Source organism: Canis lupus, chromosome X, assembly GCF_003254725.2.
Source record: "Canis lupus dingo isolate Sandy chromosome X, ASM325472v2, whole genome shotgun sequence".
Lineage (NCBI taxonomy): Eukaryota > Metazoa > Chordata > Mammalia > Carnivora > Canidae > Canis > Canis lupus.
The window spans coordinates 55,809,440-55,832,818 of NC_064281.1; the positions used below are offsets into that span (position 1 = coordinate 55,809,440).

The 23,379-nt window shown below is 49.0% G+C and overlaps 1 protein-coding gene across 1 annotated transcript; it reads right to left on the reverse strand.

Moving 5' to 3' along the window:
• Positions 1-10,340: 10,340 nt before the first annotated feature.
• Positions 10,341-14,499, reverse strand: LOC112671833 (uncharacterized protein CXorf49 homolog). The gene is made up of 6 exons (XM_025466172.3): positions 13,075-14,499; positions 12,270-12,426; positions 11,661-11,737; positions 11,337-11,382; positions 10,634-10,675; positions 10,341-10,512 (listed from the first exon to the last, which is right to left on the reverse strand). The coding sequence occupies exons 1-5, from the start codon at positions 14,332-14,334 to the stop codon at positions 10,635-10,637; spliced, it is 1,581 nt and encodes a 526-aa protein (XP_025321957.1). The 5' UTR covers positions 14,335-14,499; the 3' UTR covers positions 10,341-10,512; position 10,634.
• Between the last annotated feature and the right edge of the window lie 8,880 nt (positions 14,500-23,379).

The following is a 23,379-nucleotide window of genomic DNA, read 5'->3' on the forward strand; positions in this document are numbered from 1 at the left end:
ATGTTCAACAATGACAACAATAAGAGCTACTAATATCTGTTCAAACATAACCCTGTGCCAAGTGCTCTACATACATTATTTCATCTGATTCTCATAACAGCCATATGAGGTAGATTCTAACCTTATCCCCATTTTAAGGGCAGGCACAAATGTGTGATAACTTGTCAAAGATCAAACAGCTAATGGTGGTGGAATCAGGATTTAAACTCTGGTTTATAGGTTTATATAGATCTAAACCTGTGCCATGTAACTATTAGAAACTGAAGTATGTTATAATAAATATTCTGCACAGTTCTGAGCACATAAAAGGAAAACAAATTTGTATATACACTGTATCACAGTTATGTAAAATATGTGTATGAAAGGTTAAAAACTCAAGAAGCCTGCAAAATATCTAGAATCATGTCACAGTAAAACATGAATGTCCAGGATGGGTTTCTGGGGACCACTGGATCTATTGGCTCTGGATCTTTTTTGGGTTATGAGACCTGTATTAGTCTAGTCAAGCCACCAAAACAAAATACCACAGGCTAGGTCACTTAAATAATTTATTTTTCTCATAGTTTCAGATACTTAAAGTTCAAGATCAAAGTGCCAGCAAATTCAATTCCTTTTTTTTTTTTTTTTCAAATTCAATTCCCGGTGAAGGGTTCCTTCTTGGTTTGCAGATGGCCACCTGCTTGCTTGTCTCATCACATAGCATTTCCTCTGCATGCATGTATATATAGATCTCTGGTATCTCTTTCCCTTCTTACAAGGATGCCAGTCCCATCAGATGGGGACCCCACCGTTATGACCTCATTTAACTTTCCAGAGGCCCTATCTCCAAATACAGTCACAATGGGGGTTAAGGCTTCTACACAGGAATTTGTGAGACAACACAATTCAATCCATAACAAGACCCCTTTGGGAATATGATGAAAGCCCTGTACACCCTCCCGCAGAGCCTGCATACATCGCTTCCCCCAGCGTTGCACACAATTGCAGGGAGTTCACAGATCCCAGGCTGAGAACTGCTGTTCCAGGCCAACTTCCTCTTTTCACAGATGGAGAAACAGTGGGTCGGAAAAAGGAGGTGATTCTCCATAGATTAGGAGAGAGTCAGGTCTCACAATTCCTCCTCTAGTGCTTGCCCAAGTTTAATCTGCCTTCTTTTAAGCCTGTTAGATCAATCACCCAGGGACACCCCAGCACACCACAGGTCCTCTGGACAGGGTGGAGGGTGCAGCTGATTCTTCACCTGGGATACTCACGTGAGTTAACAAGGCTCTAGCAGGAACGGACAGCAGGTGGGACGGATTTCAGTACCTCAAACTCGTCAGGAGGTTGTGAAGAAGCTGCACCAACTTCAATATCTGTCCATAAGAGACCTGAGGATGAGGAGACAGAGGGGCTTCTGTCTTGTTCTGACAGGACAAAGTGGAGACTGAAGAGGCAAAACCTTGAACTATTTGGTGGCCTTGACATGGCATTTTCCCTCTAGCTCTGATTCCTCACTTGTATACTGCCCAGGAGTTGGGCTATTTGATTTCTCCAAAAGTTCTTCTAGCTCTCATATTCTGTAATTCTATGATCCTGGGGCAGGAAGCATGGGGAAAAACAAGTTGAGGCACCTGGGTCCTGAAATTATGGGCAAAATAATTTTTTCCCTAAAATGTCTTCTAATGGTATGGTAGAATTAGCAATAAAGAAAATATCGTTTGAGGGAGCGCCTGTGTGGCACAGTTAGGCATCCAACTCTTGATTTTGACTCACGTTGTAATCTCAGGGTTGGGAGACGAAGCCCCATGTTGGGCTCCACGCTCAGTGGAGAGTCTGATTAAGACTCTCCCTCTGCTCCTATCCCCCCCCAATAAATAAATAATTTTTTAAAAAGAAAAAAAGAAAATGCTGTTTAAAGAGATGAAAAATCAGGGCACCTGGGTGGCTCAGTTGTGAGATGGAGCCTGCATCAGGCTCCTTGCTCAGTGGGCAGTCTGGTTCTCTCTCTCTCTCTCTCTCTCTCTCTCTCTCTCTGCTCCTCCCCCACTCTCACCCATGCCCATTCTCTCTCTCAAATAAAAAAATTAATAGAATCTTTAAAAAAAAAAGGAGATGAAAAATCCCTAAGAAGAATCTGAAAAGACTATAAATACTTAGTCATTTAAGGTAACGTTTTGACAAAAATCTTTCCTTTATTTCTGCCTCAAGCCCATCCTTAAGAGAGATGAGTTATGGTAGCTGGACTTTTATTTTTTATTTTTTTTAATTTTTGAAAAATGTTTAAATTAAAAAATTATTTATTCGTGAGAGACAGAGAGAGGCAGAGACATAGGCAGAGGGAGAAGCAGGCTCCCTGTGGGGAGCCTGATGAGGAACTCGATCCCAGGACCCCGGGATAACCGCCTGAGCTGAAGGCAGACACTCAACCACTGAGCCACCCAGGTGTCCCCGATAGCTGGATTTTTAAATAATGGAGCAGTGTCAGAGAATGGAGTATTTATAATAGGAAGTGCTATTTATCTTTAGGCAGAGGCGGTGGGTGCAGAGAATCATTTTGTTTCATCGGTTAGTGAAATAAATAACCATGACAATTCTTCCTACTGACCCTATCAATGCCACAAAGCCATGTGGAGACTAAACTTGGGCCACTTTGGGGGAACACAAGACTAGAAACAAAAGCAGGGGAAACTTGTGGAGTGAGGTCTAACTTTTCAGGAAAATTCTTCTAGCTTTGCTCCCTACAAAACAATAAGGCCTCGAAGGGCCACACAGAGCCACCTGCTGTTCCTCTGCCTGGTCAGTGCCCCACGCCTACTTTAACACAACAGTGGTCTCAGTTTCTGTCTAGGGAGAAGAAAGAGGAAGAGTTACTGATGGGGGAGTAGGGGTGAAGGTTGGTGTAAAGAGGTAAGTGCCAAACAGGCAAAGGAGACGCTGTGCATCAAACCGCCACCGCTGCCACCACCACCACCACCACCACCACCTTTCTTGGCACAAATAATCCCTTCAGTCCCGGTGGTCCAGTGGCTAATCGGCTATTTACAAAGAACAAGAGGAACTCCAAATGTGAGGCATCCACCCCTTGCTATCCAACAAACAGCTTTGAACGGCACTGCCCTCGGCTGGACAAATACATGTATTACAACACAGGCCCTTTGTCTTGGATTTTTGGCCTTCCTTTTTCTCAGCTTCTCTGCCCTCCACCTCTGAGAGGAAGTAGATGGGGAAGGTAGAAATCTCTGAAGAACTGTAACCATAGTGCAACACCCTTGTGGGGATTCAGCACAAATTCATAATTACATTCTGAATGAAAATACACCACTCAAATATGGAAGATTTGTAAAAAAACGAGATGGCTATTATAAATATGAAAACATTGTCTCCATCATTTTTAGTAAAATCTATGACATGTTGAGTATGAGACTATTAATATAAATGACATGAGATTACTAATCTTAATGAGGTCTGTTGTAAATAAAGGAAATCATTTTAATTTTACTTCTGGTTATAATGTGATTACAATATGTTTATATTGCTATGTTATTTCCCTTAGCGTTATTTTTTCCCCATTTATGGTAACAGGTAACGTAGATAGAGAAGATGTCACAATTGTATGCATATTTTAATGAATGATTATCAAGTTAATGGTAAACTCGCCGGGGGCCCCAGAGGAGAACACTGTCAATATCCTCCAAAGCTCCTGAGGCTTCCCTGTCTAGTCTCAGCCCTATTCCTCCTCCAAAGAGGAAATCCACAACCTTACATCTGTGACCACCCTTGCCTCACTTTTCCTCATGGTTTTATACACTATACATTCATCTCTTTTTTTTGTTTTATTATTGGGGGGGTGGAGAGGGACAGAGGGAGAGAGAGAATCTTGAGAAGGCTCCACGCCCAGTGTGGAGCCCAAAGCGGGGCTCAATCTTATAACCCTGAGATCATGTCCTGAGCAGAAATTAAGAGTTGGACGCTTAACCAACTGAGCCACCCAGTGCCCCCTTATAGGCATCTTTAAATGATACATTAGTGCTGCCTGTTATTTACAGTTGTATAAGTGGGATCATTAAGTATATCAGTATTGGGGACGCCTGTGTGGCTTAGTGGTTGAGCATCTGCCTTGGGCTCAGGGCATGATCCTGGGTCCGGGGATCGAGTCCTACATCAGGCTCCCTGAGAGGAGCCTGCTTCTCCCTCTGCCTATGTCTCTGCCTCTCTCTGTGTGTCTCTCATGAATAAATAAATAAAATCTTAAAAAATAAATATATCAGTATTGCTTCTTGCTTCTTTTATTCATTCTTATATTTGTAAGATTCATTCTTATTATTTTGTGTAGTGGTACTTTGTGCATGTTTGCTGATGAAAAAGTATTTCCTGGTGGCACCTGGGTGGCTCAGTAGGTCAAGTGTCTGCCTTCAGCTCTGGTCATGATCCTGGGGTCCTGGGATTGAGCTCTGCGTTGGGTTCCCTGCTCAGTGAGGAGTCTGCTTCTCCCTCTCCCTCTGCCTGTCGTTCCCTCTGCTTGTGCTCACTCTCTGTCAAATAAATAAAATCTTTTAAAAAGAAAGAAAAAGTATTCCCTCATATAAATGTGCCACAAATCACTGATTTTGCCCACAAAAGTAGAAATTTGTGTTGCTCCCCTATTTGTAACAAAATGATAATAAAAACACTACTCATAAACCTTTCTCTGATGCCATTAAAGGAGTACATTTAATGCATATATTTAAAAGAGGACAGTTAAAAGTTAATGAGGATAGTCAGAAAAAAACCCCGGTAATATAAGCTCAAGAAAAGATGAAGGAAGAAATAAAGGTAAACAGAATTAGTGAAAGAGGAAAAAGGTATACAGCAGACAGGATCACAAAGGCAGGAGCTGGCTCTTTGGAAAAATAATAAAATTGGTGAAACTCTAGAGAGATTGGTCAAGGAAATAAGGGAGCAAAACACCAACATCGGAAAAGAGAGGGTAGAAATGATCACAAAACCAAGTGATCAAAGTTAACATCAGCTTGTGGGACAACTGACCTCAAGCGTATCCTGATGTCATGCACAGAGAAGGACAGAACATTACCTCTGTGGTATTCCTGCCCAACATGTTTAGCCTGAAACTAAACAGGAGAAAGCAATCAGACAAATCCAACCTGAGAAGTTTTCTGAACATCTGGACTCAATCTTCAAAAGGCAATGTCATGCAAGACCAACAAAAAAAGTCTGAGAACATATGTTAGTTTAAATGACACTAAAAAGACTTGTCAACTGCAATGCAATGTATGATTTTAAATTGGAAAGATGAGGGTATTTGCTTTTGCTTTTGTTTTAGGAATCAGGTACAAAGAATAATTTTGGGACCATGGGAAAATTTGAGTGAGGGTCTTTACTACGTACTGTCTTGTCGCAAAGTTAAATTTTCAGAGTGTGATCACTGCATTAAGATTTTGCAGCAGGAGGCAGCTGGGTGGCTCAGTGGTTGAGCGTCTGCCTTTGGCTTAGGGTATGTATGATTCCAGGGTCCTGGGATTGAGTCCTGTATCAGGCTCCCCACGGGGAGCCTGCTTCTCTGTCTGCCTCTCTCTCTGTGTCTCTCATGAATAAATAAATAAAATTTTTTTAAAAAATAAAAAGACTTTGTAGCAGACTATTATTTTTCTTAAAAAATATATGCTGAAGTATTTTCTTCAAGTAACTCCAAGGATTCAATGAAACATTTAAAACTCATACACAGGGCAGCCCCGGAGGCTCAGCGGTTTAGCCTAGGGTCCTGGAGACCTGGGATCGAGTCCCACGTCAGGCTCTCTGCATGGAGCCTGTTTCTCCCTCTGCCTGTGTCTCTGCCTCTATCTCTCTCTGTGTCTCTCATGAATAAATAAATAAAATTTAAAAAAATAAAACTCATACACACAGGGGAGGGACAGAAAATGACATATGTGACAAAAAATAATGGGTGAATCCAGGTGAAGGATATATGAGTATTTCTTGTAATTTTCTTGCAATTATCTGTAGGAGAGACATTTTCAAAATTAAATTTGAGGAAAAAGAAGATATTATATATGCCATTTTGTGCCTATCAGTTTGAAAACTCAGAAAAAGGTGACCAATTTTTAGAAAAAAAATAACTTGTCAAAAATCAGAAAAGAAGGAATAGACAAGGGGTACCTGGGGTTCTCAGTGGTTAGGCACCTGCCTTTGGCTCAACCCTGGGGTCCTGGAAGCAAGTCCTGCATTGGGACCCCTGCGGGGAGCCAGCTTCTCCTTCTGCCTATGTCTCTGCCTCTCTCTGTATGTCTCTCATGAATAAATAAACAAAATCTTTTTTTATAAAATGAAGTAATAGCCAATCTGAATTGTTTTATAACCATAAAGAAATATATCACTAGTCAAAAAAGTTTTCAGAAAAAAAATCCAGACTTCTCCACTGACTTCAGACAAACACCTTACCAAAAAACATTTTCCACATTATAAAAGTTCATAGAAATACCGGAGAAAGGACATTCTCCAACACATTGTGTGAGGATACAATAACTGGATACTAAATCCTGTCAATGACAAATTGGGAAAGGAAAATCGCACATATAGGAGATCATAGAGTGAGCAGGGGCACATGAGCAGGCTAGAGGGAAAGAATCTACAAGCCCACTCCCCAGTGAGTGAGGAGCCCATCCCAGGTGTAGATCCCACCACCCATGAGGTCATGACCTGACCCGAAAACAATAGTTGGGCACTTAACCCTTAGAGCCACAGGGTTCCCTTTCTTTGATATTCTCACAAAGTCCAAACCTTAAGGACAGAGTACTGATTGGCAGTTTCCCATGTCTTGGGGTTGAGACAAGGGTTTGAACTACCAGAGCATGATGGGTTTTGGTGGGTGATGAAGGTTTTTTGTAGTTTGATTGTGGTGATAGTTCCCTAACATTATGAGTACTTAAGGACTTCAGACCTTGCTGTAAATTCTGTCTCAATAATTTTGAACTTAAAAAAATTATTTATTTATTCATGAGAGACACACACACACACACAGAGAGAGAGAGAGAGAGAGAGAGAGAGGCAGAGGAGGAAGCAGGCTCCACACAGGGAGCCCGATGTGGGACTTGATCCCGGGTCTCCAGGATCAGGCCCTGGGCTCAAGGCGGCGCTAAACCGCTGAGCCACCCAGGCTGCCCCTCAGTAATTTTGAACTTTTAAAAATTTGTGAAAAGTACATTATGAATGGATACTGTGTCTTACCAATTACTTTTCGAATTTGAGGATCACAATGAGAGAACCTCGAGAGAACTAGGGAGGAGAAGAGACTGGCATGGGGCAAAAGAAGAGATTATATTACTATCAACTTTCTCTAAATCGGAGTGGTAGTTCCCAGGAATACACTCCGGCAGGAACACAGGAGCAGTGAACACCCTCTAGTCATGCAAATGGTGCACCCGAGGATCATGCAGGTAACAGCTCACATGGATCACTGGCACCTCCAGCATGTGGGTCAGCCACACAGAGCAAACACAGGCCAGAATCTCCCCAACTAAGGTCAGCCGGGTAGCAACCATAATGACATCTGCAGCCTTCACCACCATTGCCGCCGCCCCGCAAGCTCACAACCTATGAGCCGATTCCAGGAATTGGGACGTGGGCATCTTCAGGGACCATTCCTCTGCCCACCACGCCCAGCTCCGTCTCCAGTGCTCACCACCTCCTGCACTCCTGGGGTGTGCCCAGCCCCGCCCCTCCAAGCATCTGCAGAGAAAGGCTTGCTGGTGGCCGCGCTGGCACTGGTGCTGGTGCTGGGGGGTGATGGAGAGGGAGGCATCGGCCCAGGAGCTGGGAAGGCAGCAGAACGAGGCAGGCCGGAGCCTAGAGCTCTCCAGGCCAGCCACCACTGCCTCCCTGGCTGGAGAGGGGGCGTGAGGGGGAAGGCAAAAGGGGCACAGTGCCGTAGGGCAGGGGTCCCACCTCCTCGTCTCCCCTGGGGACAAGTACTCCCTTCACCTCTGCCTCACCATCTGCCACTTACTTCTCCTGGGGCAGGAAGGTGCCGAGCCACAGCCTGTGATGTGTGGGTTTACAACAACATGACTGTGTGGTACTGAGTCTGAATATGGAACAGAGATCGTGAGCTCAGAGGAGGGAAGGGAGGCTGGCCAAACCAGTCAGCGAGGATTGTGCCCATGCCCTGCCACGTCCCCTTCTCCCCTTCCTCACGGTGGCCACCACGGCTCTGGGCCTCCTGGGCGGTGCGGGTGCTGGGCTTCTCCCCGGTCGCCGCTTGGCCTCGAGTCCACCCACGGACACCCCAGCGGGAAGGTGTGCGCCAAAAGCATTCACTCAGTTGACAGCGCACCGTGTTACCCCGCCAGGAGATAACCACAGCCTCTGGGTCCAGGCTGGACGTGCCCTAAGCAACGTCCACCTTCTCAAGTGAGGGGCTTGGAGTGGAAGGATTAAGTCCCACGAATGTTCTTCTCCAGGCCAAGGTCTGCGCTTGTCCCACCCCCGTGGGAGAGCGTCTGGCCCCGAGTTCATGGCCCAGGGCCCCGAAGGCAGGCAGGCTGAGAATAGTGGGGAGCCAAGTCGGCCCCATTTTCCGTGGGGAAGCCACTCTCGAATTCCCAGCCTCACTGCGCCCATCCTGCCCCTGTCCCCCTCAGCTCCTGGCAGAGCAATGTCCCAGGCGAGCTCCCTGCTGCTAAGATGCCGCCTGTCCCAGCCACTCCGAGCTAGCCTTCCCTCCCATTCTCCTCCCTTCAACACGCACGGGAGGACTTAGACGGCATAGGATCACAGAGTAGGATCCACAGACTCCTCTGGGGGCTCCCGGCCTTTGCAGGGTCCCGGCACCCTGTCCTGGCGTCATTCCACGTCTGGGGACTTCCACGTCATTCCCCTCCAGGGTTAGGAAAGTAACAGCAGCCCCTGAAAAGTGAATCCGCCCCCTTGCTTCTGCTCATTCAATCCCTCACGGGTTTCTGACCACAGGCTCCACTCCCTTTACTCCCTGAATCGCCTCTCTCTCCCTCAAGGGAGACCATCCCCGATCAACTGCATTCCCACACACGTCCAGACGCACACACCAGCCTTGACTGTTCTGTGGACCATCGAACCCCCCCACTCCCTGCTGTGCATGACATACCCGGTCTCTCGGGAAGCTGCCCTCTCGCCACTCAGACCCAGATCTGTCCCTCTGAGTCTCAGGCCAGCAGAGCCCTGGGTCCTGGCTGAAGGAAGGAGGCCATCGCCACCCTTCAGCGAGGGGGAAGTGGAACAGGGAGTCCAGACTGAATCTTGTGTGACCTGAAGTGGCGGTCAGGGAGCCTGAGCACGGAAACAGCGCTTCCAGGAAGCCCTGTGTCATGGTGGTGGCCGAACAACACTGCGAGGGGACCACACAGGCACCTGGAGACCCATCACGCACACTTGTCATAGAAACGGACGGCCACTTTCCAATCAAGAGTACAGGGAGACGACCAGGTCGGAGGGGGGCGGAGAGCCAGCTTGGGACAGGAGGGACGTGAGAACTGCGACAGCTAGACCATCCATTTCCAGCTGCTGGCGGCCAGGTTGCCCCAGGTTGGCCCAGAGCCACCACCAGCCTCACTGCCCCCACCTCCAGCCCAGAGACTAAGCTGTGCTCCTCTCCTCAGTCCCCTGCACCTGCCCTGTAGCTCTGCACCCCACTGGGCTGTGACTCCTGCCTCCTCCCCCCTACTGAACCCAAGGAGGGAGAACTGATGGGACTGGAAACCCAAGGCTAAGGAGGAGGATGTGCCAGTTCCTGGGCCAGTTGTCCTTGTGCGTGGTGGCACTGAGAGGGGGAAGGACTGCGCAGAGGGGACTGGGCCCGGGGAGGGGGGTGGGAGGATGAGCTCAGCTGTGCTCTTTAACACCCGTGGAAGCACAGGGCCAGGGAGGGCCAGCGACGACAGAAAGCCACGGGAGTGATGAAGGACGCTCAGACAGCAGAGCAGGCTGGCCGGGAGAAGCAGGACAGTGATCCCAAGGAGGGAAGGGAAGAGGGACAGGAGCTCTGGAAGGGGTCCCCGGTTCCTGCTGAAGGCGGAGGGGGCGGTGAATGGGCACCTAGAGACCCCAAAAGAGGGGGAGATTAGGGGAGAACCTGAAGGGGGCCCACGGGGGGGGTGGGGAAGGGGCACCGCATATGCTCACGTGGCCAGGCAGAGCCCACGCAGAACCCAGACCCGGGGCACGAGGGGGACGTGACCGCAGGGCTCCTAGCAGAGGCAGGCCCAAGCTCCCCACAAGAAGGCCTACCACAGGATACCAGAGGTCCTGTTCTGAAAAAGGCTGGGAAATGGAGCAGCTCCCTGCCCTGCCCCCTCCCCCTCCACCACCACCAACAGAGAAGGCAGACCACAGACCTGAGAGGTACTTTAATTTGAAACTGCTGTGAACTGGGGTGGGGAGGGGGCACAAGAACAGGGAGAGGAAGCCCTGGCTGAGGTGGAACAGGAGGGAACCAGCTTGGCCACAACTTCCTGGCTCCAGAAGTACCAGCTGATCCTCTTGTACGGAGATGCTGGGCCCGACCTGTCAAAGAGAGCAGAGTCAGGGAAGAGCATCGAGCCGGGGCCAGCCCGCCGGGGCCAGCCCACGGCCCTCCTAAGCGGCCACGACTGTGGGGAGGGGGTATGGTGTGTGTAACACTCACTTCAAAGGGTCTGGAACTTGTCAGTCAGGGACTGCATGGCCGCTGAAACAGAGACAGGCGTGAGCAGGCACTCCAGACACGGGGATGTAGAAGCCCGTCCCTCCGTCCCCGTGGGGAACCACCCAGCCCCGCAACCGGAAACCCCCTCCAGCCACTATCCAGAGAGCCCTGGGCCTGAGTCACTCACCCCCCACTTGAATTAAATATGGATGTGTTTTCTAAGGGAACAACATGTGCCAGCATTTCTCAAGCTTTGTTGGGGGCACATCGGAACCATTCAGAACTGGCGAACGAACACACACACACACACACACACACACACACACACACACACTCACACAGACACACACGAACACACACCGGGCCAGCCATACAGAGGAGCAGGGAAAATCAACGGGGCATCCCTAAACGTCCTAAAAGGGGGAGACCTCTGGGACACGTTTTCCCTGGCAAAGCATGTGTGCAGTCGAGGCCGTATTTTCCTGTCTGTGCGCACACCTAGCTAACTATACATGCACAGCGGGCTCCAGGGCCAGGCCTGCTCGGTTTTCCTCCCCACAGGGATGTTGGGCCCCGTGCGGCTGCCTGCACCTACAGCCCATCCCGGGTGGGGTGCTGCACTGAGACGCATGCCCCCCCCTCCCCGCCCTCCCTGCAGCCTGCCTCTGCCCCAACCCGGGCCCCAGCCAGAGGCTCCTCATACCAAGCTGCTCTTTCAGGTCGTCTATTTCTCTCTGTAGCACGACACACTAGGCCAGCAGACAGCAGAGAGACAGGAATGGTTAGCATCCTCTGGCTTCCTCTCTCTCCGGCCCCTCCCCTTCTCCCACGGGCACTACATCCCCAGGCCCAGTGACCAGACTGGCACAGGCTCCTCAGTGGAAAGGAGGCGCCTTCCCTCTGTGGGGAGCAGAATGGAGGCGAGGTGGGGGGACAGGGGGAAGAGGCACACATGGCAGTTTAGCCTGGACACGGATCCCACCATCTAGCTTGAGCTTGCGTTTCTAGGAGCCAGAAGCAGCAGTACCCGAGGACAGCCCTGTGTTCCAGGTGGTTGCTGCAGCCTTTCCGGTCTTGGGAGGTGGTCAAGCGGCTCCTGGTCACCTGAGAGGGAGAGAACATGAAATCCAGCTTCCAAGGCCCCCAGTGAGGTGGAGAGGGCCTAAGCGGGGTCTAACGTGAGGCAGCACCACCCTCTGCTGGCAACAAGTGGCCCCTGCTCTGCCAGCAGCTCCAACCTTCTCTCTGGGACTGCCCCTCCTGTCCCCTAGGGGCGGCCCATCCTTGAAGGTGGTCCCCAGGGACCGGGGCTCTGGGTTGCACTCTGCCAGAGCTGCAGCCACAGGCAGCCCCCAGGATGCGCAATGTGGCCAAACAGGACTGAACAGAAAAACGGCTCTGTTCTGCTCAAAGCCTATGTCCTGAGCTGCTGTTTGGGGGCAGTGCCACGAATCGCCCCTGCTGCACAAACCGCACGCAGGGGACGATGTGGCTGAAGGCCGGTCCTTTGGGAGAAGCTGCCTGGCTAGGTGGGGAGGCAGGCAACAAAGCTGACAGGCCCCCAGCAGAGCCAGAGCCAGAAGTTTCCCTCCTCATCTCCTCTCCCCTGCACTCCTGTGAAACCCACAGGACTCACTGGAGGGTGCACGCCCTCTGGGCATGACGTCTCCCTGGCTCAGGGCTGAGGGCGCGGAGCTTCCTGGAACTTCGGGGGCTCTGGTGTCGAGGTCGCCACTGCTGCATTCTCCACGATGCATGCCCGAACAACATGGCCCTGGCCTGTGTGTTGGAAGCTAAAGGAAACATTTCTCACTGATCTGACTTGGGACGTGGGGTGTGCGTGTGCGTGTGTCTGTGAGCGTGGGTAGGTGGGCATAGGTGCACATCTGCACACGTGTGTGTACGGGTGGCGTGAGACAGGGAATAGGGAAGGGAATTGAGAGGCCGATGTGGCTGGTGATTTCCCCCTCAGTCAGCCCCGGGCCAGGAGGCAGAGCTGAGCCAGGCAGAAGGAGTAGTGGGCTGACAAAGGCCAGGCTCCCCACAAGCAAGGTTTGGGGACCAGCTAGGAAACAGGAAGCAGGAAGCTGATGAGTCTAAAGGCTGAAGGTTTGTGCTCCAGACTTTGAAGGGGTTCCTGGCTTCAAATCAGCTACCAGCCCTCCCATCCATCCCAGCCCCTCTCTGACGGGAGGAGGCAGGAAACGTGCCAAGGGTCCAGAAGGGTGGCGGGTACACACGGAGTGCTACCTTAGTTTACTGTCTGCCCCCGTGAAAACAACCCACGACCCGATCTGGCATCCGAACGATCCCAATGACCCAGGGGCACCCATGGCAACCCCTGAGGGATGGACAGGGTTTGTGGGTAAAGAAGTACGAGGCAGGGGAGGAGGAGGGGGAGGGGAAGGGTGCACAGAAGAGGAGGAGCATGGCCTACTCACTTGGCCCTTGGGCACTGTGTCTCTGTTTGAGTCACTGCCTTCTCCTGTCACCACCACTGGCTCCGACTCCCGTGTCCTCCTGGGCCCAGATTTCTTCCGGGAGCGGCCGGTGTGCTTGGACTGTTTGCTTCCCGATGGAACCAAGGAATACCTCTTGTTCCTCCCAAGCAGCGGAACCCCAGAGATTGGGGGGAAGGTGGCTGGTTCCAGGGGAGCTGCCGAGACTCTCTGCCCCCAGGGAGGAAAGCTTCTCCCTTGGGTAACTTTTGAGGCCCCCCCTAGGGATTTCTTCTCCTGGGCCACCTTCTTCCTAGGGGTGGCCGGGGGCAGGCTGCCAGCAGCAGCGGCGGCGGCAGCGGCGGCTGCGGCTACCGGGTAGCTGGGCCTGTTCCCTCCCTTCCCCCAGACCACACTTTGCATTTTCTTAGAGGAGGAGATGTCCAACTCTCCCACGGCCTGCCTCTCCACAACCGAAGTGAATCCTCGGGGAGCCGAGGACAGGAAAGAACCTGGCACGTGAAGGAAATTCTCCCTGACATGGAAACTCGGTTGTCTGGGTGTGTCCCCGGGATCCTCGGGGCTGTTGGGCTTGGCTTGGCCTCTTTCTTTGGAGCAAATGCTCACCCTCATCAGCTGTATCTCACCGAACTCATCTGATGACTCGGGGTCGGAAGGCCGCCGGCCCGGGCCTTTGGCGGAGGGCCGCTGGCGATCCACCCTGACGGTGGACCTGCTCTTGGGACCTCTTCTCGGGTTCCCCCGGGGCCGGGCTCCCTCGGGCCCACCGAGGTGGAGCGGGACGGCGGAAGGCGGCTGCGATTCTCCGCGGCTCAGGGCAAGCGCGCCTCGACCACCGGGCCCTGCCTCTAGGCCCGCCCAAACGCCAGACCCTTCAGCGGCGCAGCTCTCTGGGGATGGGTTTCTCCGCACGCCCAGGGCATCCGGGTCGGTCAGCTGCTGCACGCTGGCGGCCCCGGACTCGTCAGCAAGGTGGGACGCGTAGTCCAGGGCGTCCCCCTTGTCGTCGGCCGGGGTGCCGGGGCGGCCTTCGCGGCCCCAAAGCACCGGCCCTCCCGCTTCCATCACTTCCCGCTCGGACTCGAAGCCCTCGGGGTCTGGGAACCCGCCCTCACCCTCGCCGCTCCGAGGCGGCCCGGGATCCAGACCTAGTCCTGGTCCCCGCGGGGCTCCGCTGGCCTGCTCCCCGCCCTCCGGGCCGAAACCCGCTCCCCGGACAGACACCTCGTCGGGGGCGCTCATGTTGGCGAGGCCTGGCGGCCGGGGGTTCCGCGGAGACGATCACCCTGGTCCAGGCGCCAACGGCGACAGGCGAGAGGGGAGAGGCGGGAGGCGAGCGGTGTGCGACGCGTGGAGGGAGGCGCGAGGCGTCCTGCCGACTCCGGCGGTTGCCACAGGCGCGGTGCCCAGCCCGGGGAGGGCGACGTGGCGACGTGGCGTCGTCGCGGCGCAGCACGAGATCGCCTCAAACAACGCGCGGTTGGCGCACCCTTCTGAGGCCCGCGCCGCCGCCTCCTCATTGGTCCGTCCCCAGCCAACCAGCGCGCCCCTTGTTGGCCCGCCCATCGAGGCCCTGACCAATAGGGTCGAAGGCCGTTGGTTCTCCCTGGAGGGGCTACGGGTTTCGGGTTTCGGGTTTCGGGTTTCGGGTTTCGGGTTTCGGTGTGAGCGAGTCCAGGTGTTGGTCCCGGCTGCTCTGGTCCCGCCTCCCCTGGCCTGGCCTGGAGCCTGCTTTCCTGGTGGAGTCATGGCTCTGAGCCTCTGCCTCCCCTTCCACAGAACAGGGTGTGCCAGTACCTGTCTCCAGGGTTGTGGAAACGAAACGTCAGGAGGGAGGTGAAGCACCTAGTGCACAGAGGATTCGCCGCCCTTTGTTCCACAGCGGCACTTAGATCCTGATGGGAAAGTGGGCACCGGAAGGCAAGGTCTGGAGCAACGCCCAACTAACTAGGCCTAACGGTGGGGGTGGGGGTCGGGCCCCGCTTGTCTCTCAAATTTTCCTGAGGCTGCCGGTTCCCAGCTTCTCTGAGCTGAGCAGTCCTGATATCTGGGATTGGGCCCTCCCTTGGCTTGTGTGAGGTCCTGGCCTGTTATATATAACTTCCCTTGTTTGCCACCCAACCCCTACTCCAAGGGCCCTCCGTTCGTTGCGTACTTTCCCTTCCTCTCATACTCCTCTGTCTGCCCCTTGCCTCTTCTTCCTGCATCCTACTCTGGCTGATCCCCAAGAGAGGCCTGGGGTGCCTGAACACCTCTTGCTTGCACTGGGTCTGCACCTGAGAAGCCTACCATGCTGGAGAAGGTTACAGGGTGGGGGGAGATTGGGCACATTCTAAATCTGCAATGAGCCTCCTCCTCAAGTGTGCCACTATCCCCACTGTCCCTGCTTGGCTGTGGAAAACGCCCTCTTGCCACTTCTCCCAGTGACTCCTAAAGTCATGGTGTGCTATTTCAGACATGGCAAAATGGATCACGAAGGATATAGCAGAATCTCCTCTACCCATCAGCCTCCTCGGAAACGTTACCGATGGATCCAGTGGAAGCCTCCTCCATCCCTCTCCCCCTAGACAGAATCCTAGAGCCCTTCACACCTTTGCCACTCTCTTCATCACTGGGGTTCTCCTACCTCCTCTTTTGCTGCATCCTATAGGTCTCCAGTGGTGTCCATCCTCTCTGCTGACTCCCTTCCTTCAGCCTCGCCAAGATCTGATATTGGTTTCCACTTACCAGTTTGGCCTGTGGTGGGGACCAGTGTCAGTGGATCCGCTCAGCCTCCCCCAGCACCATAACTTCTTACCCCACAGACAAATGGCCCAGTGAGTGTACGTGGGTGGGTGGGGGGTGCTCCAACTGCCAAGCAAATCAGTTGTCAACTTGTGGACTGGAGAAATGACCACCGCGTCGGTCCAGGGATCCAGTCGGCTTTCCATGACTGGATCTCTAGCCCCAACTCCTTTTATTAGCAGAGTCTCCTGATCCCCAGTCCGACCAGGCCCCCGTGGTGACACTTTGGGTCTCCAGAATCAGTGTCATCTCAGACCCTGTGTCAAATAGTCCTAGACATGTCTGGGTATTCCTCTTTCCCCAGGGCACCGTCTCCTGAGCAATGGCAGTCCTCCACAGAGAAGGACAGTGGCATCATAAACAGTATATATACTCACCGGCTTGTTTCCACATCCTTCCTCCTCAGGATGCCTCCAACCCTTCAGTCAGCGGGGCCGGTCTCAAAATTGGCTCAGGACCAGGAACTGAGCCAGAAACCGTGACTTTTTTTTTTACTGGGACGACCACCCTCTTTCTCTTGCCTTTTTCTGGCTGTAGTTGCCGCAAGGGAGCCAGGCTGTCTGGACCATCCTCTCAGCTCCGTGCCAGTCAATCACTCTTTTTTTTTTTTTTTCAGTCAGTCACTCTTGACTGCCCCTCTGACCTTGCCAGTCGTGACTGGAAACGGGGTCTCCCCGGGTCTCTTGATCAAGAGCCATCCCCTGCCCTCCATTACGTCAGAATTCCATCATTCCCGTGGGTAGTAATGAGCGTAGGCCACGGTCCCTTTCCACCTGTCATCTGCATTGGCTTGCAGAGGAGAGCAACCACTGGACTTCTTGGTGATGCTGGTGGTTTTGGTGAATAGTGTGTCCTCTCGGCCCTCCCCCAGGGCATAACCACCTGGCGATGTGACCGGCCTCACGTTTTCTGTCCGCTCCAGCATGCCTGCCTCGATCAACCTTTTTCTTCCTTCCTCTACCACCGGCTGGTCCACGGTGGGCACTTGCACTTCCCTCCATGTGTGTGGGGGGGCATCACTTTCTTAAAGCTTTGAAGGGCCACTCTGGGTGGCAAATTTCCCCCATCTCCTGGAGTCCCTGCCAGTATGTTAAATCCTGTGCTATGGAGAAAGTGCCCCCACTCAGTAAAACCTGCTTATCCAGTCTTCTATTCCTGTCCCTCTTGATCCAGCACCCTCAAATTCCAATCCCAGGGATATTTCCCCTGCTCCTGCCAGTACAGACTGGCTATTTCTTGCCACTCCCGTGGTGTATAATTTCTTTTCTCTCTTATCAGGCTTGGCATATCTCCAGCAGGGTTCTGGAGAAAGGATCGGGGCTTCCACTGGGAGGGGTACCCGTGGCTTTGCAGGGAGCAGACTCTGTAGCATCTATCAGCACGGGGCATATGCTGGGTCTTGCTAGGGAACAAAGGGCCACCCCGAAAGCTCTGAGGCCTCTGGGGGTGGGGACCTGGAACAGAGGAATCAGGTGGTATATTAGAACACACCTATCTAAAACAAAAGATAGTAGTTGTGGAGATACGGAGGCCCAAAAAGACATGAGAAATGTATAAAACTCATAGTGAGATAACATATGTAAATTGATCCATATCTTTCATGCATTAATCACAAGCTATAGAGGGTCAACCCGGTGTAAGAACCTGCGCATTCAACTATATGCTTTTAGCGGGGGATATACTTCCGACGATGACATAAACCCACGGAGAGGGAAAGGACAGAGGATGATCTACTGAGAGTTCGGCAGCCAAAGTGTGCTGTCGTGGCCGTGATAACAACAGACAAAGTAGACTTTTAAGACAGAAAGTGTTCCTAGAGACAGAATTGGACATTTTATAATGACGAAAGCATCCACTGATGTGGGAGATATAACAAGTGTGAACTTAGATGCACAGAAGTTCAGAGCCTCAAAGTACATACAACAGAACTTGACAAAATTGATGGGAGAAATAGGACATTCAACAACAATATCTGGAGGCTTTAATACTCTGTCTCGATAATTGATAGAAGGACGAGACAGAAAACTCGCAAGGAAGTAGACGACCTGAACAGCAGCGTCTATTAACCCGAACTCATTGACACCTACAGAACACTCCAACAGCAGTTGCATACACATTCTTTTCTCTTTAAATTTTTTTTAATTCAAATTAGTTAACATATGCTGTATTACTGGTTTCAGAGGTAGAATTTAGTGATTCATCAGTTGCAGGTAACACCCAGTGCTCATTCCATCAAGTGTCCTCCTTAATGCCCATCCCCCAGTTACCCCATCCCCCGCCCGCCTCCCCTCCAGCAGCCCTCAGTCTATTCCCTACCGTTAAGAGCCTCTTACAGTTTGCCTCCCTTTCTGTTTTTATCTTACTATATTTTTTTCTGCCCTTCCTCTCTGTTCATCTGTCTTGTGTCTTCTATTCCACATTCTTTCTACGTCCACATAATCATTATCTAGGGTAGGACGTACTGAGGGCCATGAAGCTAATCTCAACAACTTTGAAGGGAGCTAAATTATGCAAGGATTTAGTGCCATGGTGGTAGAGGTGTGTGAGAGACTCGATAGCACCTAAGAAACGCTTCAAGTAAAGTAATGATCTTAGGAAACAGCCAGCTTTCAGGTCAAGCAAGGCGATTAGGGGAACATCTAGGGATGTTGAGCATATTTGGGGTCCTTTCTGATCACTCATCATCTTCACTCTCATCTTTCCATTTTCCCGAAATACAGGGCACCCAGCAGAAAACTAACTTCCTTCCTTCCTTCCTTCCTTCCTTCCTTCCTTCCTTCCTTCCTTCCTTCCTTCTAAATGTTTTCCTCCATTTGGGATCACTCGTATCAACCTACAGTCCTGTCATTTCTCCTAACTTAAAAACCCTCCTCTGATCTGACTTTCCATTTGAGCTACCCCACATGTCTCTTCTCAGCCTTACAGAAAAACTTCTTTTTTTTTTTTTTGAAAGATTTTATTTTACTTATCTGAGAGAGAGAGAAAGAGAGAGTGAGCACAGCTGGGAAAGGAACAGAGGGAGAAGCAGACACCCCACTGAGCTGGGAGCCCGATAACGGGGCTCGGTTCCAGGACCCTGGGATCATGACCCGAGCCAAAGGCAGACTGAGCCACTCAGGCACCCCAGAAAAACTCCTTTTACAGAATTGTGTCAAGGAGCCTCGGTGGCCCAGTCCATTGAGCATCTGACTTTCGGTTTTGGCTCAGGTCCTGGTCTCAGGGTCGTGAGATAGTGCTTGTGTGGGGCCCTGTGCCCACTATAGAGTCTGCTTGAGATTCTCTCTCCCCCTCCCTCCCTCCCAACCCCCCACTCACTGTCTCTTTCAATTAAAGTTAGTCACTGTACCAACATCCTCTCCTCCCACTCACTCTTTCTCTGTTTTTCAAACCTAACAAAGTGTTACTGAATGCATACCATGTGCTTGGCAATGTTCTAAGACCTGGAACTGCATCATTGGTGAACACAACTAAAGGAACTTCCATTTCTGTCATAGACCTATCACCTGTCTTTCCCAAATCTTCTAAGTATCTTCATTCCTTTGTTCTTGGAGTGCACCTTCCCAGACCGCGCTGCAATCTTTATTGGTTGCTAAGGGTGCTGCATCGATCTAGAACATTCTTTTGCTAGGCCCCAAGTTCAATCTGGGGCCTATTGGAACCCACTTTTTTTTTTTTTTTTTTTTTTTTTTTTAGTTTACTACAATGTTTTTGACAGGACACATCCTCCAGGAACTTCCTGAGAAAACGCTCATGGCTCATGGGAGGGCACTTCTTTTGAGACTTTGTATGGGCATCGTTTGTCCTTCTGTCATACTTCGTTGACTTCAATATTCAAATTTCAGGCTGAAATTTTCCCACAAGAATTTTTCAGGCACTGATCTACTGTTTTTGTCTCTAATATTACTTTTGAGGTGCCTCCCATGATTTTGAATGCTGTTATGTGTCCAAGTCCTGTTCATGAGTAAATTTGTGTAATCTTCACCTGAATCAGGATATAAAATATTTTCGTTACACTTGAATTCTCCCTCATTCTGCTCTTAGGTATTCAAACTCTCTTCCCCATCCTAGACCTATGCTAACTCGTGATATGTTTCCCATTACTATATTTTTAACTTTTCCAGAATTGTATACAAACATAATGATACCATATGAAATCTTTTGAGTCTGGCTTCTTTCATCTCACATAATGCATTTGTGATTCATCCAAATTTGCACATATCAATTGTACTTTCCTTTATGTTAGCTAAGTAGTTTTCGCATCCACGGCTGCAGCCAAGGTTCATTCATCTGTTGAAAGACATCTTGATTTCTTTAAATTTTGAACAATTAGGAATAGGATTGCTATGAATATTCATGGAAAAATAGTTTTGTAAACATAAGTTTTCATTTCTCTAGGGAAAGCACTCGGAAGTGAGATTGCCGGGTGCTATGGCTATTCCATGTTTGCCTTTACAAGAAATTGGCGATCCGCTTTACAGGGAGTGGCTGTACCATTTTGCATTCCCTTCATCAATATCTGAACATTCCATTTATTTCAAATCCTCACCAGCACTTGGTTTTGTCAGTATTTTTTAAATCAGCTATTCTAATAGGTACGTAGTGGTATCTCATTGTGGCTTTAATTTGCATTTTCCTAATGGGTACGAACATTTCTTCATGTGCTCAACTGCTATTCTTATATCTTCTTTGGTGAAGTGTCCTTTCAAGTCCTTTGCCCATTTCTTAATTAAGCTGTTCATTTTCTTATTGTTGAGTTTTAAGCGTTCTTTGTATACTCTGGATCATAGTTGGATATGTAACTTACAACTATTTCTATGCATTATTTATTTTTTAAAATTATCTTAACAGAGTCTTTCTCAGAAGAAGTGTTTTTAATTTTGATGAATTCAAGTTTAACACTCATTCCTATTATTTCTTACATGTTTTTGGTGTTATGTCTAAGAATTATTCATGTATCCCCAGGTCATGAAGAAATTTTCCTGTTTTCTTTTATAAATAGTATAGCTATATGTTTTATATTTATATATATGATCTATTTGAGTTAGTTTTTGTATTAAGATGTGAATTATAGGCTCATGGTTTTGGGTTTTGTTTTGTTTTGTTTTTGTATATGGATACCCAAATGTTGCAGTGCCACTTTTGAAAAGACCGTGCCTTATCCAATGAATTTGTTTTGTACATTTGTCCAAATCAGTTGGTGGTATTTGTGTGGGTCTTGTGCTTGCTTCGGCAGCACACATACTCCAATTGTGTGGGTCTCATTCTGCAGCCTCTATTCTGTTCTATTGATTTATATGTCTATCTCTTCACCGTTATCACAATGTCTTAATTATTCCAGCATTATAGTAAGTTTTACAGTCAGGTAGTGTCATTCCTCCAACTCTATTCTTTTAAAAACTGTTTTATGGGCTCCGTACTGGGCGTGGAGCCTTCTTAGGATTCTCTCCCTCCTCCTCTGCCCCTCCCCTGCTCCCGTGTTCCCTCTCTTAAAAAAAAAAAATTCGTGATCACTTTGGCAGCACATATACTAAAAATTTTTTTAAATTCTTTTAGTGATTATACTTTGCCCTTATATGTAAACTTTAGAGTCACTTTGTCCTTGTATATAAAAAAAAATCTTGCTGGCATTTTTATTATAGTCCATACAATTTATAGATTAGTTTTAGTAGAATTGATATCTTTATTATGTCGTGTATTTATTCCATTAGTATGGTACATCTCTTCCTTTTATTAGGTCTTGGATTTCTGTCACTGGCACTTTATGGTTTTCAGAAAAATGATCTTGTATATATTTTGTTAGATTCATCCCTAAATATTGTGAATTGTATTGGTGTTTAAGTTTTTGGTTTCCATGTATACGTTTATTGTCTCTAGAAGTACAGTTGACTTTTGTGTATGACGTATCCTGTGATCCTACTAAACTCGTTTATTAGTTATGGGATTTTTAAAACAGATTTCATGGGATTTTCTATTTAGATAATCCTATGGTCTATGAATATAAGTGGTTTTATGTCTTCCTTTCCTATTGGAATGTCTTTTATTTATTTTTCTTGAATTATAACATCAGCTAGGATTTTCAGTATGATGTCAAATAGGACTGGTAAATATGGACATCCTTGCCTTGTTCTCAATCTTATGGGGGAAACCAGTCCGTTTTTCACTATCAGGTATGTTAGTTGTAGGTTTTTTTGTAGATACTCTGTATTAGGTTGAGGAAGTTCCTTTCCATTCATAGTTTGCTGAGTTTTCATCTTGAATAGATGTCAAAGGCTTTTTCTTAACCATTTGTCATGATAATGTGAATTATCTTTTATAAACAATATAATGGCTTTAATTGAGGGGCACTTGGGTGATACAGTTGTTTAAGCATCTGACTCTTGGCTTCAGCTTAGGTCATGATCTCGTGGGTTGTGAGATTGAGCCCTTCCATGGTCTCTGCACTCAGTGAGGAGTCTGCTTGAGATTCTTTCCCTCTACCCCTTCCCCTACTCATGTGCACACGCATGCACATGCTTTCTCCCTCTCTCCCTCCCTCCCTCCCTCCCTCCCTCTCTCTCTCTCTCTCTCAAATAAATAAATCTTTTTTTAAAAAAATAATTACTTTAATTGGTTGTTTTACAAACATTGAGCAAGCCTTGTATTCCTGAAATAAACATCACTTGTTTGAGATATATTTTTCTTTATATACATAGCTGGATTCAATTTGCTAATATTTTGTCAAGGATTTTTGTGTCTATATTATTGAGATTGTTGGTGTGCAGGTTCTTGGTTGCTTGCTTTTTTGTCTTTGGTTTCGGTGTCAGGGTAATGCTGGTCTCATGAAAGGAGTTGGAAGCTGTTCTCTCCTGTTCTATTTTTGGGAAGAGGTTTTGTAAAATTAATATTAATTCCTTATATCTATGGTAGAATTCACCAGTGAAACCTTCTGGGCCTGTAGTTTTCTTTTTTGGAAGGCATTTAGCTATGAATTCAATTTCTTTATAGGAGTATCCAAGTTATCTATTTAATATTCAATAATTTTGGTAATTTGGGGTTTTCAAGATATCGATCTATTTCTTACAAGTTGTTCGATTTATGTGGATTGACTTATCCATAGTACCATTTAAAAAACTATTTTATTTATTATTTGACAGAGAGAGAAGGAGAGCACAAGCAGGCGTAGCAGAAGGCAGAGAGGGAAAGCAGGCTCCCTACTGAGCAGAGAGCCAGACATGGGGCTCGATCCCAGGACCCCAAGATCATCACCTGAGCCAAAGGCAGATGCTTAACCGACTGAGCCACCCAGGTGCCCCCCCCCTTTAAACTATTTTATTTATTTATTTATTCTTTGACGGGTGTTGGAGGAGAGCACAAGCAGGCAGAGCAGCAGGCAGAGGGAGAGGGAGAGAAGCAAGCTCCCCACTGAGTAGAGAGCCCAACACATAGTCCCATTTTTTTCCTATTTGACCAATATCAATATACTTTATGTATTCCTGAAATTTGGAAGTATTTGATTTGGTGTTT